Here is a 14605-nt window from a genome sequence, read left to right on the forward strand (position 1 = left end):
GCACGGCACATGTAAAAAAGCCAGCCAGCTGCTGATTCATAGCTCGGCTCCGGCGCTATCTTTCTTTTTATTTAGGTTAAGAGGAGAACAAGATTTGGAGAAACGCCAGTTTCAGATGCAGAGTGTTTTTGTATCCGCCAAACAGCCTTTTCTGTTGTTTTCTCCAACAGTTTCATCAATGTGGTGGTAAAAAGCTCCATAAAATGCCAGTGGCACGGTCGTTCTGCCCCCACCGAGTAAATTAGAGAAGCCTTTCCCAAACATTTTGGCTGGTGACGCCTCAAAATGAAGCTACACAGATTGCCTATGTTTTAGAGGTCTTCACAGATCCGAAATATTGTAATGTGTCAAATAAGTTCCTAAGAAAATGAAAAGCCCACCAGCAATAAACTGTGGTTGACTACTGCACAGAAAAGTTGTCTATTTATTTTAAAATTTGCAAAGCAATTACTAAGAATAACTGATACTCCTGTCATGTGTACACTTAACATGTGTAAACAATGAGACTCATGAAAGTGTGACCTTTCCTGATACAAATAACATTTGGATATAATTTGGATTCTGACTGAGCTGAGTAAACCTTTTGAGACATAAGTTATACGTATTATATTTATGTTTTACATTTTTACGTGTCTATAAGCTGCAATTCTTTTTACTTTTCCCTCCAAATGTTGATTCTCTTCTTTTCTATTTGTTTCATCTTAATTGTTCTTGAGCCTTCAAGAAATAAAATTCACACGAATAATATACAGCAGATTTTGTGGAGAAGAGATGTTTTTTTTTGTTTTTTTTTTCTGATTATCTGTCCTGTTAACCATCTCCTGACCCCTGACTTGTGCTGCCTTTGCCTCGGGGGGATTTCAACACCCATGTTGGATGTTGAAATCTGATTTATAGTGCTATACAATCACCAGTAGAACTAGAGTTAATAATAGCTATATTCGTAAGAGAGAGCCAAACAACTGGTGACAACTATGTCAAAACTACATGAGGAGAAAGACATTAAGATAAACCATGAATCAGTGACTGTCTGGCCTTTTAAAATGTGCCATGCTTTGCCCTGGCTTGTCTTTGCTCCCAGTGACTCCCACCGGGCAAGAAACTCTCTCTCTCTCTCTGTCTGCGAAAAAAAAAGAAAAAAGGTGGTGAGTTGGACATTGCATGCAAATTAAATTACCCCTATGTATCTCAATGCTTAGTCGGGCTTGGCCAATGTTTTTGCACATCTCAATAAAAACAACACATTAGTGAAGCCATTGAGGAATAGATAACATAGTAGATTCAGCCCTCACATCGCCTGCCAATCCTTGGTGTTGTCCTTATGCTCGACTGTCTGAGTCAGAGTTATATTGAACACAGGAGACTGACTCATGCAGCCTCAAGTCACACAGAATGGACTCTCTCTCACACAGACACACACACAGACGTAGAGCCGCTTTTCAAAGCTGCAGATCCTCATGACACATTCAGTAACATGTTATTAGAGGTCGTTTCAGAGGACACGCACAGAAAGAGAAACACTGATGTGATTTATAGTGTCTGGAGGCTAAGGTGGAGAGCTGTGGAAATGAGAGGGTCACCAGTCACCTCCATCCTCTCACTGTGGGGGGGGGGGGGGGGGGGGGGGGGGGGGGGGGGTTGTATCGTCAGCTCTCCTCTCACTTTCACACCTAACACCTCACCTGAAGCGTGTCCTACCGCTACTACTCCATGTCGTTTACTTGCGACAACGCAGCAGAGTTATTAATCATATACAACTGTCAAGTCAGCCCGCCACACGCCGGTTGGCTCTCGGCTTGAAATCCCAATTGGACGCTTAGGCACCGCAAACTGTTTTTCATGCATTTCCGCTACTTATCAGGAGCGCACATGCAGATCTTAATTAGCTCTCAAACGATGCGGATCAAACGCTTTTTTTTTCTTCCTCTCGCGGACGCGTTCACTCTGATCTGCTCATCACTCTTATCACTCTCGCAGCTCACTTTCCCTCCACTCTTCATGTCACGTTGAAGAAGGTGGTGATGATGATTGAAATGTTTCGAGACTTTGATATTCTCAATTTTGGCATTAAGGAGTGAAGGCATTGTGGTGTAAAGCTGCGTCCACTTGTGCGCTCCTTGTGTCTCCTCTCCCACTAACATCATCCAGTCACAACAGCATCAGTTAGGTCTACGATCCTTGTTAACAATCAACTGTAGTATCACATGGCTGAAGTAGAAAGTAATTGGTGGTTTCTTAGAGTTTGGGGTAAAGATTTAAAAAAAAAAGGAAGAAGCAAGAGTGTTTAAAAAAAAAGAGAAAATGATGGAGCAGACAAAGGACGGGCAGTAGTGGAGGAGCAAGAGGGGCTTGTTGCATCCTGCTGTCATACCCACCCCCTAATTGCTTAGTATTTATGGTGGGAGGAGTGGTATGTGTGGGCAACATGCTTCTCCACATATACTACACACCCAAAACCAGAATACACACTAAGAGATTCCGTCACCCCAGTGGGAGTCATTTGTGCTCGCAGGAGGTCGGTGGGAGGCTTTTACGGGCCGTTATGTAGCCGGCTCACTATTCCTGGAAGAGCATTGGTATCTTTTGATCAAATTCTACCCCACTCTGCAGTAACGTGCTTCCTATGAATTGTGGGCTAATTGTGCCATGTGGGTTTATGTGATTGTGTGTGAGTGAGCCAGTGTGTGTGTGTGTGTGTGTGCTTGCTTGTGTGTCTGGGTGGGCAGAGACCTTTCTATCCTTGATTGATTGTTGTCATCTTGGTGGATTATTGAGTTAGCAGCGAACGTGATAGGCTTACTACAGCATCTCAAAGGAAAGAAATGCGCACACGCGCACATCTACACACACGCACGCACGCGTCTCTCATGCCTATACATTTCTTTAATGCAATGGCTGATGGAAATATGTCAAGGAAAGGGTCCACGGCCATGTGTAATGAATACATTAAGGGGTCCTAAGTGTGTGTGTTGGATGGATGAGGGCTCTACTTTACTGGAGCAGTGGACTCGGTGTGTGTAGCAGTGAATGTTTGAGGTTTACATTTTAGAAGTTTAAATATATTTGCTTTGCTCACTATAATTCGGTCACTTTTCAAAAAGAAATGGTCACAAATCCAATTAGCAGTCATGGTAAAGATAATTTGCAGTTAATCACTGTATCTTAATGCAGTGTTATTTTGCTGATTAGATGTCTCACAGAATGTCTCTTCATTATTCTAATGTAAAAAAAAAAAAGGTACCAAGTACACCCAGATAAGACCCTGAGGCTATTTCCCTGTATCTAGTCAAAAAGAATAAAAGCTGTGTAGCAGATTTTGCAGAGCCGTTCTTTCTCCGCCAGGATTACTAGAGGACACTCTCTTAACACCAACTCCACTATCTCTGTCCACACCAGAAGATAAATGTCACTCTATCCGCTTTAGACAGAATCTTGACAAATGGACATAAGAGACCAAATATATATAATAATGTGTGTCGTTTTAATCTATGTAGGTACTTTACACTGTTTGCAAGTTTGCTGTTTGTAATTGTCATAAGCAGAGATGGGCTGTGGATAAACACTTCCTGATCCTATTGTCATCAGTGTCGGCTGATATTCGGCTCATTGACTGACACTGGCAATCAGTAAATATTGATGGCAGTGGCCAATGTTTATCTGTTATGTGGTATATTGTGCTGACTCAGAGGAGAAGCCAGTTTTTTTTTTCCTCTTGTTTGGGGGGACATGACTCTGGTGAGGCGCCAGAGGGCACATGCACGTTCAATTTGTTAAAGTTAAGTGAGCGAAAATGCTATTTTTTGATTTTTTTGTAAGAAATAAAGATTTCTTGGTTTCCTTTACACAAAAGAGGAATAAACAACAGAGAAAAAACATCAATACCAGCATCCGCCATCGGCCAAATTGTATTTTAAACATCGGTAACCAGTAGCGGCCCAGGGCATGTATTCACAAAGAATCCAAAAGTAGCTCTGACATAATTCTAAGAAAAATCTTAGAATTTCCCCTTAAAGTTAAGAGTAGGACCTTGTAAAGATAAAAGTTATTCACGAAGCATCTTAGCCCTTAAGAGAGTTCCTAAGGTGACAAACTGTTAAGAGGGAGGATGACTTTTAAGAGGCCTAAGAGTTTCTTAAGCAGATAAGGAAATGGCAGAAAGACAGAGAGATCGGAAAAAAAATATCCCCCCAACACTGAATGACAGTGATTTAATTAAACACAACATGTTAGCCTGTGCAGGGATAATGTTTGTGTTCGACCACCCACCGCGAAATACGACAATAACAGCAGAAATGAAGGTAATCGCACCATTATCAAGTTTAACTGTAAACATGCACCAATGCAGCATGACAGTCCAACCCTCTGTCAGCACAGTTATCAATTACAGGACTTTTTACAGCCTCGTACTGTAGTGCTGTTTGGTCATTTTCCGCTGGATGTCCACAAACGGACAGTCATGGACAAGATTGTTATATGAGAAATGGTCAGCATGGTGATTAAACATAAGCAAATAATTATCGGCATGTGAACATTGCACAAGTCTGAATGTTCAAACAATTTGCAGCTTCTTTTTAAATCTGACTACCAATTTATTGAACTTTGTTCAATTGTTCATGACATAAAATTATTTTCACGATTACACCATGTCTTAATAAGTTCTGTGATCGGTGAATTTCACTGTCCATTCATCACTAGGAGTGAATTTGTGTTTTTTCCCCTCCTTTTTTCTAATCTAATCAGAGCTTAAAAACGAATGAGTCATCCCTAGCAACGGGGTCAACCACCCCTCCTCACTAAGATAAAAGTTTCTGTCCCCTCCTTGCTCAGAGTTGCTCTCAGAAACTTCCTAAATCACTCTTAAGCTAAGATTCCTTGAATTTGTAGGCTAAGTTATGAGCTCTCTGAGAGTCTTTGTGAATACGGGCCCAGATTTTCACTCTCGGTGCATCTCTACTTTACATCTTTCCATTCAGATTTGTACATCTATCACATCTATTAGAAAAAATAATGAACTTTCACATGCTGCACCGTGTTAATACTGGGTAGTTGCTCCCTCTGCTCTTCACACAGCTTCAGTTCTTTATGGCTTGGATTCAACAAGATGTTGAAAAGATTCCTTCGAGATTCTGCTCCGTGTAGATTTAACTGCATCACATCATTTCTGCGGATTTGTCAGCTGCACGTTTGTGCTGCCAAAGCTCCTCTTCTACCACATCCCCAAGGTGCTCCTCTGGGTTTTTAGATCTGGTGAACGAGTGGGAGGCCACTAAAGTTATTATCATGTTCATGGAACCTGTTTGAGACGATGTTGATGAAGATGGAAAATTGTGGCCATAAATCAGCAACAAATACTCAGATAGGCTGTGGCATAAAAACCATGATTGATCGGTGCTAATTGGCCCAAAGTGTGCCAAGAAAACATTCCCCTACACACCATTAGACTGGCAGCAGCAGCCTGTTGACTGTTGACACAGGGCAGGTTGGTGCATGGATTCATGTTGATGATGCCAAATTCTGACCTCACCATCTGCTGTTTGAGCAGAAACTCAGATTCGTCAGACCAGGCTGTTTTTCCAAAGCTTCAACTGTCCAGTAATGGTGAGCCTGTGCTCACTGCTGCCACAAATGTCTGTTCTTGGCCAACAGTATTGGAACCCAGTGTGATGATCTTCTGCTATTTTAGCTCATCCACTTCAAGGTTTGATGTCTTGTTCATGATGAGATCTGTTTCTGCTCACCACAGTTGTAGAAGTGTGGTTGTCTGAGTAGCCGTGGTCTTTCCTCCAGCTCCTACCAGGCTGGTCATTCTCCTCCGACCTCTGTCTGCAGAGCTGCTGCTCACTCCATGTTTTTAGTTTTTGGCACCATTATCAGTATAAAAAAAAACTCAAAGGAGATCAGCTGTTTCAGAAACACATCGGCCCATCTGGCATCAACAATCATGCCACACAGTCAAAGTCACTGAGATCACATTTATTCTCCATTGTGTGAATGTGAACTGAAGCTCCCGACCTCAACCTGTATGATTATATGCACTGAACCGGTGCCACGCGATTGGCTGATCGGATAATTGCACGAATAAGCAAGTGTGCAGGTGCTCCTACTAAAGTGCTCACTGAGCACATATTCGATAAAATGCATTCAATATAAATTAAACCCTGGCAAACACAGCATTAATATACAAAGAGGGTAGAAGTGTATAAACCTTAAAGAGTTAGATGAAAAGGATTTCAAAACCTCACACTAGTCTTACCCCCTATACCTCTTAGTCTTAACTTTGGGCGTGTTTAATGCTGTAGTGTTTTGCGGCCTGAGGCAGCGGATGGCATAGACAGAGAGAGTGAGCCAAGTATGGAGGAGCTAAGCCATTCTCAGTCTTATACACTGTAATGTAATTTTAAAATCAATCCTGAAAGAGATGGGGAGCAAATGTAGAGATACTAAAATAAGGATGTGTTCCCCTTTTACTTAAAGTTTACGCGTTTTTGTGTGTGGTAATGGAGGGCTGATTGATATAATTGATCAGGTGAGAAATTACCATTTTTCATCCATTTTGCAGCTAATTGCAATTGATTTAAGGATTCATCATGGCTGTTTATTCAGACATGCATCTGAAAAGTGATGGTTCATCCACGTATGTTGTCGGGGTCGCCCCCCCTCCCCACCCACAGCCACCAATTTAATTGCAGCCTGGCTGTGCGTCATCTTTGCTGACATCCTCCTGCATGAGTTTTATTGAGCTCTCTAACCATGAGCCTGGGCCGAACAGAAGATCTATGAGTCTTTTGACTTTATTCATTTCCTTCAGCCCCTTCTCTATCCAGGGGATAGACAGAGGTTATTAAGAGAGAGGGAGCTCAGTCATTCTACGTTAGCATATGTCATTTATGATTTTCTCTGTATTTTCTCTCATTTCTCCATTTATCTGTTTTTTTTGGCAATTTTTTCTCACATAAAATTCTCCCCATCCATCTCAGTTTTATTGTGCAGCCATTATTCAACTTCGTTTTTCTTTTTCCCCCCTGCTCTATTCTACTACAATGAAGCGCTGTCTTTCCAGATTGCTTAGTTATTCTGTGACTTTGGTAAGGTAACACTCGGTGCAGGTCGCACTTCACTCACCTCGCCCTGTGTCGCTTCACAGCCTGTCTGCCGAGTTATTGCCCTCTGTGCAAAAGGCTGTTCATTTTTAATTATCACTCAGCATTTGATCATCTCCCTCCCCTGCCTGTCACAATGTCTCATCGGGTTGCTGGTAACATTTCCATTACATTTGGAAGAGAAGCCACGGCTGTGTGTCGAGCATGTGGGGTGTGTGTGTGTGTGTGTGTGTGTGTGTGTTTGCGTGAATGTGCTCGTTGGTGCGTTCCTATCATTGCAGCAGAGACGAGATTCCTCCCTCCCTCATTCATCTTCAAGCGCTTGGCTGGAAATGACATGTCGACACAACAAAACACATCATTGCTCGAGACACACACATACACACAAACACAGACACAACCTTGTACATCCATCTTTGTGGGGACTCCTGATTGGCAAAATGCATTCCCTATCCCCTTAGCCTAACCTTAACCGTCACAACTGTGCCCATCCCTAAACCCATTTAAACTGGTGAGAACCAGCATTTTGGTACACACACACACACACACACACACTGGCAATGGAATTTTAAATAAATGGTTTACACACTCCCTCCGTGTATTTCCCCCCAAATGGCATGCTAATTGAGGTGATAGAAATAGGGCGACACAGTCTTGAAGGTTGAATGGCAGGGTTTTTGTTTTATTCGTTTCGCTCCTTTTCTATCGTTTGCTGTTGTTTTTACTGCTGCACCAAATGTTGCCTGCAAATACCTCAGGTGGAGAGAATGAATCTGTGGATGATTAAATAATAATTTAAAAAAAAAGGACATCAGGAATTGTTCAGTGCAGTTCTTCTTAAAAGACGGTCTGGAACCACTATTGGTGAAGGAGGAGAAGAGGTTGAACCTGTATCTGGGCAGCACTGGAATCTCTCTTTTCATTCTCCAGGGTTTAACTTTGCTTGTACACGTGCACGTGTGCATGTGTGCACGTTTGCGAGCGCATATTTTAATAAGCACCTAAGCTCAGTGCAGTGGTGTTATTAAGGAAGGCTCTCACCTCCCGTAAAGTTCCCAGAGTATTCTCATTCCTGGAGGCCGTTGGCAGGAAGGTTGGAAATAGTGAGCTCTTCTTTAGCTCAGCGGGGGATGAATCGATAAATCTGTCATTGTTTGTTTTATAAAACTTTTAGTCTTCACCTCTGGGCTCTCCCATGGTCGGAGGCTCAACACTCAAGCTGTTCATGTCGACTCCCTCAGCGTAGGATTGTCGGCCAGTGAGTTGCTGTGAGGTGAATGGATATTGTCCTCAAGAAACTATCAACAGCACATAGCAATGTTTCCTGTGTGTGTGTTTTCATCAAGAACATGTGAACCCAGTAAGAATAACATATGTCTTTCTTCCTTTTGTTCTCTCCCACTCTCTAGGTGTTGGCTTTAGAGCGACAGGTCTTTGACTTCCTGGGATACCAGTGGGCCCCCATCCTCGCCAACTTCTTCCACATCATCATCGTCATCCTCGGCCTCTTTGGCACCATCCAATACCGGCCTCGCTACATCGTGGTGGTGAGTACATACATGATGTAAATGAAGATGACTTGTTCATGCAACACCAGGTACAGTCTGTCCCATAATCCTATTCCTCACGGTTTTTGTTAAGCAGTGTCCCATCACTTTGCATTAGTCTTCTGTTTGTGTAGATTGGCCGTGTTGTTGCCTTTCCTCTCTAATTGCAAAGCATGCAGCAATCTCTTGTGCATTTTGCGACACCCTTAAATCACTCTAATCCCATGGTAATTAGAACTAATTAAAATGGGGGGTTGGGGTGTTTGGGGATGGGGGGGGGCTAAGGAGCTCATCAGATTTATACTCGGCTTTGAGGTTCTGGACAGAGAAGGTCATTCTTTGAAAACACGGTGCAAAGCATGTGCCGCCCTTTGCTACGCTGCTTTTGTTCGGGAAAAACACGACCATGAAGCTTCATAAATGCGCTTTAACGCACTTCAGTTTTTATTTGACGCCATAACCTGCATCTGAGGCATTAAAAGCCTATTTTGAGCAGCATTAGTGGAAGCACAGATGGCGATGTTAATGACAGGAAAAGATTGGGGGAGCCAGAAAGGGATAGACAGGAAAAGAGAGTGAACAAAGAGAGACAGGGGAGATGGAGAAGAATAAATGGGAGCCACACAGGATAAGATGAAGAAACAGAGGAAGCAGCAATTTAAAAGGGGGGGGGGAGTGGGGGAAGGAGGGAAAGTAGAGCCTATTGTGTCATAACAAGTGGATATTGGATGAGAGCTAACTCAGGGGTTTCATGATACAACATGTATGTTGTTGGGTTTTTTTACGAGAGTGGCCCCCGTTCCTCCTCTGACACACCTCTGACATTTTAAACACACAATTCATTGCCATTGAGAGGATTTCACAACCTTCACACTGATGACTGTGTCTCTATCTCGGAGTGAATACCGCTCCGTACCACTCTATCTGTCAACACTTGGCTGTCTGACTGTACAATTTTGCAAATGGTTGAGTCGTGAACTTGTAACCGTCTCAGTCGTTTACAAACCTGCAACTCCCTCAGGGCCCGAATAGACTTACTGACTCCTTTAAAACCAGCGTTAGTCATAGACACAAACATATTTTCTATGTGTGTGTTTGTATGTGATTGTGTGTAGAACATATGGGCGCGCTTTAATTCAGAATATGTGTGTGGGTGCGTGGTGTGTGTGGGAGGACACTGGCCACTGGCTGTACTCGGTTTAGGAGCTCATTCATTCAACCTGCCACATTCTCAGTAGTTGTCGTATCCTGTTGTGTTCAGTCCGTCTATAGTTGCCATGGAGCTGATCTTGTCTGTGTCTTTGCCCTCCAGTATACAGTATGGGCCGCTCTGTGGGTCGCCTGGAACGTCTTCATCATCTGTTTCTACCTGGATGTCGGCGGCCTGTCCAAGGTGAGACTTTCAAAAAATGTCAGTCTGTTTTTTTTTTTTTTTCCTCAGAGTCTTTGGGCTGAACTATGATGAATGTTCTCCGCTTCCTAAGGTCACACTTGCAGGTCGTAGTTGCAGGCTGATGGAGGAATAAAGCCTGATTTATATTCCTGTGTGGCAGCGCTGGTGCCACCTACACTACAGGTTTCTTTTATAACAAATGGAGAACCTCTGTCATAAATAATGTACACTTCCAGCACGGCCACAGAAAAAAAAACTCAGTTCTGATTACCTGCCATATGTCCATCGAAGTCGTATAACACGGTTCATCATCAGTTCAACATCGCTCCTGTCAGTCACTGAGTCTATGCACAACACACAGTATATTAAACAGCACGTCTGCAAACATTACTTTTTGCTGACAGTCGGTGGTGGGACTGCTCCCCAGGTTTCAAACTGACCTCAAGACAACTTTTAAAGGTTGATGATTTGAATGCAGATACATTTTTGTCCTTGGTAATCGACCATTTATTTCATTAACGCTGTATTTTCATGAACAGTAAAGCGAAAACTCCACCTCCACCTGTTCAGCAGGAGCCATTTGCCCCTGTCTGTCTGTGTCTGGTAGTGTTGATAAAAACAACATGGAGGAGGGAAGGTAACATGTTGTCTGTCCATGGTGAAAGGTGCATGATGTGTTTAGAGCTGATTGTCATTTATGGTGGCCGCATTTAAATGAAGAGTTAAATGCCGCTATCACAGGGAGGAGTGAGACGCAATAATCATTTAAATCCATAAACACACACACACATACAGTACACACACCACTCTTGTCTTTTGGTTTGTTTTTTCCCCTTGAAAATTATTTAATTCTGACCTTGTAGAGTTTTCTTTTAATTAGCATAGCCATCATAGCTATTCCAATAGGAACTGCTGTTGTAAAATACAAAAGCATAATTGAATATTCTGGCTAATGCTGAACATAGATTTGAACTATAATTGATGCAACACCAACAACAAGTGCTTTGAGCCTGTGACAAACCTGAAAGCCCTGCTGAGTACAGCCCAAGTAAACACGATTTCCTGCGGCGTGTGTGTATAGTGAATGTTTGACGGAGCTACAGCTATCCAGTATGAATCCTACACCAGACCTCACTGTGAATTGCTCTCTTAGTTGTAGGACTCTGTGCCACAGCAGCAGCAGCAGCAGCAGCAGCAGCAGCAGCAGCAGCAGCAGCAGCAGCAGCAGCAGCAACTGAAGTACCTCAACAGAAACATAATTTTATCTTGAAGAATGTTTGTGTCCCTTAAATTGTGTGTGCGTTGCATTTCGGGCTGACCCTGTGAGGGGGGCACTTATCTCTCTGTTGAGTTTCAAGTGGAAGATTAGAACGTAATAGGTAAATAATCAGGAGAAAAATCGGCTGTCCCAAACCACCACGTTCAAACACACACATGCTCATAGAAATCCTTTGGGCCCCCCTCTGTGGTTCTTAAGTGCAGATTAGATGTGTATTTATCCAGACAAAGAGAAGTGTTTGGGTTGTCACCTCTAAACCTGTAAATTTATCCACCCTCCCCCATCCTGTCAGCCTGTCTTGTGTCAGCTTTTTTTCACGCTGCTTACTCCTTCTTTGATGTTCTTTTTTTAATTTATTCCACATATTTTGCGAATTCCATATCTCGCTTTTTTTTTTCAGCACACCCCTCTCCTCTCCTCTCCTCTCCTTTCCTCCTCTCGCCTCTCCTCTCCTCTCCTCTCCTCTCCTCTCCTTTCCTCCTCTCTCCTCTCCTCCTCTCCTCTCCTCTCCTCTCCTCTCCTCTCCTCTCCTCTCCTCTCCTCTCCTCTGCCTGACCATTGAGAGAAATGAATTTATGTAGGAAACGGTCATCTGACACCACCCCAGACAACCAAAATTAATTTCAGAAACACCTTCCCAAGCTCGGGTGACTTTGTCATTGTGTGATAGACCTTGGTCCATCAAGTGTGTCTGTCTATCACTGCATATGTCAGTGTGTGTGTGTGTGTGTGTGTGTGTGTGTGTGTGTGTGTGTGTGTGTGTGTGTGTGCGCGCTCCTGCATGGTTCCTCCTAGAATAATGAGGCTTGTAGGGGCCAGCTGCTTGGGGCTGAGACTGGGCATTAACCCGACAGATGGAGCCAGCCTGGGCTCCCAGCTCTGCATATGGTGGCCAGGAGGAGAGCTGGCTAATGGAGTGCGCACACACACACATCCTATGTACACATGCATGACCAAACTTGACACACAGCTTTCCGTGAGGACCCCCCAACACATTTTATCATAAACCAGAGTCAGCTCATTCGGTCTGCCTCGCTTTGACCGAACTTGACGGGACAGTATAGAGGATGTGTTTCCATTAATGCGTGGGTGAACAGTGTGCGTGAGGAGGGGCAGGTTGTCAGAGTCATATGCCACATGCTCCGTCACCTCCTATTGATCCCTCATCCCCTCCCCCACAGGGCAAGACAGACAGACAGACAGACAGACCCCTGCCTCTCTACACACACCTCTGTTTTAAACGGTGCCAAGTCATTCACTGCTCCCCCTTTTTTATTCATTCACTCTCACACTCTGCACACAGTGACGGCAGACACCGAGACTTTGTCCTCACCAAGCTGTCTGAATTTGAAATGGCTTATTTCCATGGTCATTTTGGCATTAAGAAAAAAAAAAAGAAAAAGAAAAGAAAAAAATCTCATGAAGCTGTGATTCTGACACATCTCTTTCAAATGTGTTGGTTTCGGCAAAGAACAAATCTACAGAACACTGGATAAAGCAGAGAGTCTAAGTAGGAAACGTAATATATCTGGCAGGAGTTGAAAGGAGGTGTTTTTTTTCCTATAGCCGGCGTTAGCAATAACAGTCCAGCATCAAACTTCCATTACTTGCCAAGAGCTCTCTCCAGTGGTGGCAATCAGAGCCAGTGTTCACTTGCCTCTATCACATCTTCTCCTCCACTGAAGTTATCACGTTAACCAGCTAGCTTCGGTCTGTCTGGAGCCTTTCAGATAGTGACTCACTGTAGCCTCCGGTCTGCCCTGAAGACGTAGCGCTGCTCTGAGGAGCTGTTATAACCTTCTGTATTGTAAATTCAGCAAAGGCAGAGAATCTCTTGTCAAGCGACCATCTCCACCACCTGCTACCGGCAAGAATCCACATTTAACTGCAGAGAAAACTCACACATTTACCACTTCAGACTCTTTCATCACAAGTCGTTTTGATTTTTAGCCTGTTTAGCCGCTGACTTTGTGGCTCAGTGGGTTTGCTATGTCAGACTGTCAGACTGTCCATCCCTTTTGTCCAGACTAATTTCAACAACTAGCGGATGGATTCATGTGAATATTTTTGAAGTCTTGTTAGGTTTCCAGATAGGATGTATGAGCTGTGATAGCTGCACAGTTTCATACCTGATGTTGTGTCCGACAACAGATGCAGGAATCATTGTCTGTTAGAAGATTTTACCGTTGCTGAATTAGGAGAATAAGAAATGTAAACGTCTAAATATTGCTTTGAAACTTTAAAAACCAACTTCAGAGCAATAATATGAACAAGTTTTCAGGTCTCTCCCTCTTCCAACAAACCCTTTGTGATGATAGCAGAGTACGGGAACAGTCTCTCCAGCACCTTTATGAAATCCAAGTATATCTTATATAGACTCTACAGGGCCAGTAAAGTTTACAACATCCAGTTAGCCACTCAGGTTTGCTCCCCAGTGTGATCACACAAACACAAACTCTTCTTTGTTCTTCTGTATTTCTGGGACAAGAAATCGGTGAGACTCTCATCATTTGATGTTTAGCTTCATCGAATACCTCTCCAGTGATTCCAGTAACAGGATTGTCTCCAAATTTGTATTGACTTTTGTTAAAGAATATAGTTTGAGCACTATCAGAAGACTAACCTTGAATCTATGATATGGAGGGATTGATTTGCGCTTTGGGGTGCATGGGAGCATAACAATAACACTTCTGACAGTAAGTTGCCAAAAGCCTCTTCAGTATCGACTGCTGACGTGCTGCAGTCATGAGTGTGGCTGCAGCTTGGTGTAGAGAGGGTTTCCCTAGCTTGCAGGCTCAATCAATGGCATCTGTCAAGTCATTAGTCTTCACAATCCTGAATAGTGACCTTCAGCTGCCCTTGTTTTTGTGACTCTGTGTGAGAGAACAACAGAATGACAGAGGAGCATTATATTCAATGGCGTTATTTATAATATTGCTCATGACTCGTTGCAATTTTTCCCCCGACTGCACAGATCAGCAGCTGAAGTTGTAGCTAATATTATCATCTATACGTGTTGTTGATGTGTGAGAGGGGGTTGATAAGAATCAGAGATGTTTTCTGACAGGCATTGCCTCTGTTAATAATGCATGTGTTGTCACTGAGGAGCAGATGTGGGGTTAGATTGCTATATTGGGGTATTGATTAGTGTGAGTCTCTATATCTGTATGTGTGAGCTCATATGGCTCTGTGCAAATTGAACATCGCCAGGGTGTAATATAACAAGAGTTATGTATGAAATACTGTGTCTAAAAGTTGTGGTACCTTCTTTTTTTTTTTCTTTTTT

The 14605-nt window shown here is 43.2% G+C and overlaps 1 protein-coding gene across 1 annotated transcript in view; it reads left to right on the forward strand.

Annotated features, from left to right (window-relative positions):
• nkain4 (sodium/potassium transporting ATPase interacting 4) overlaps positions 1 to 14605 on the forward strand; it is a 48058-nt gene that overhangs the window by 11295 nt on the left and 22158 nt on the right. Inside the window, exons 2-3 of the mRNA XM_083975199.1 lie at positions 8510 to 8647; positions 9960 to 10040. Coding sequence (XP_083831325.1) covers positions 8510 to 8647; positions 9960 to 10040 — 219 coding nt within the window. The remainder of the gene's footprint in view (positions 1 to 8509; positions 8648 to 9959; positions 10041 to 14605) is intronic.

This window comes from Trachurus trachurus, assembly GCF_905171665.1.
Source record: "Trachurus trachurus genome assembly, chromosome: 7".
Lineage (NCBI taxonomy): Eukaryota > Metazoa > Chordata > Actinopteri > Carangiformes > Carangidae > Trachurus > Trachurus trachurus.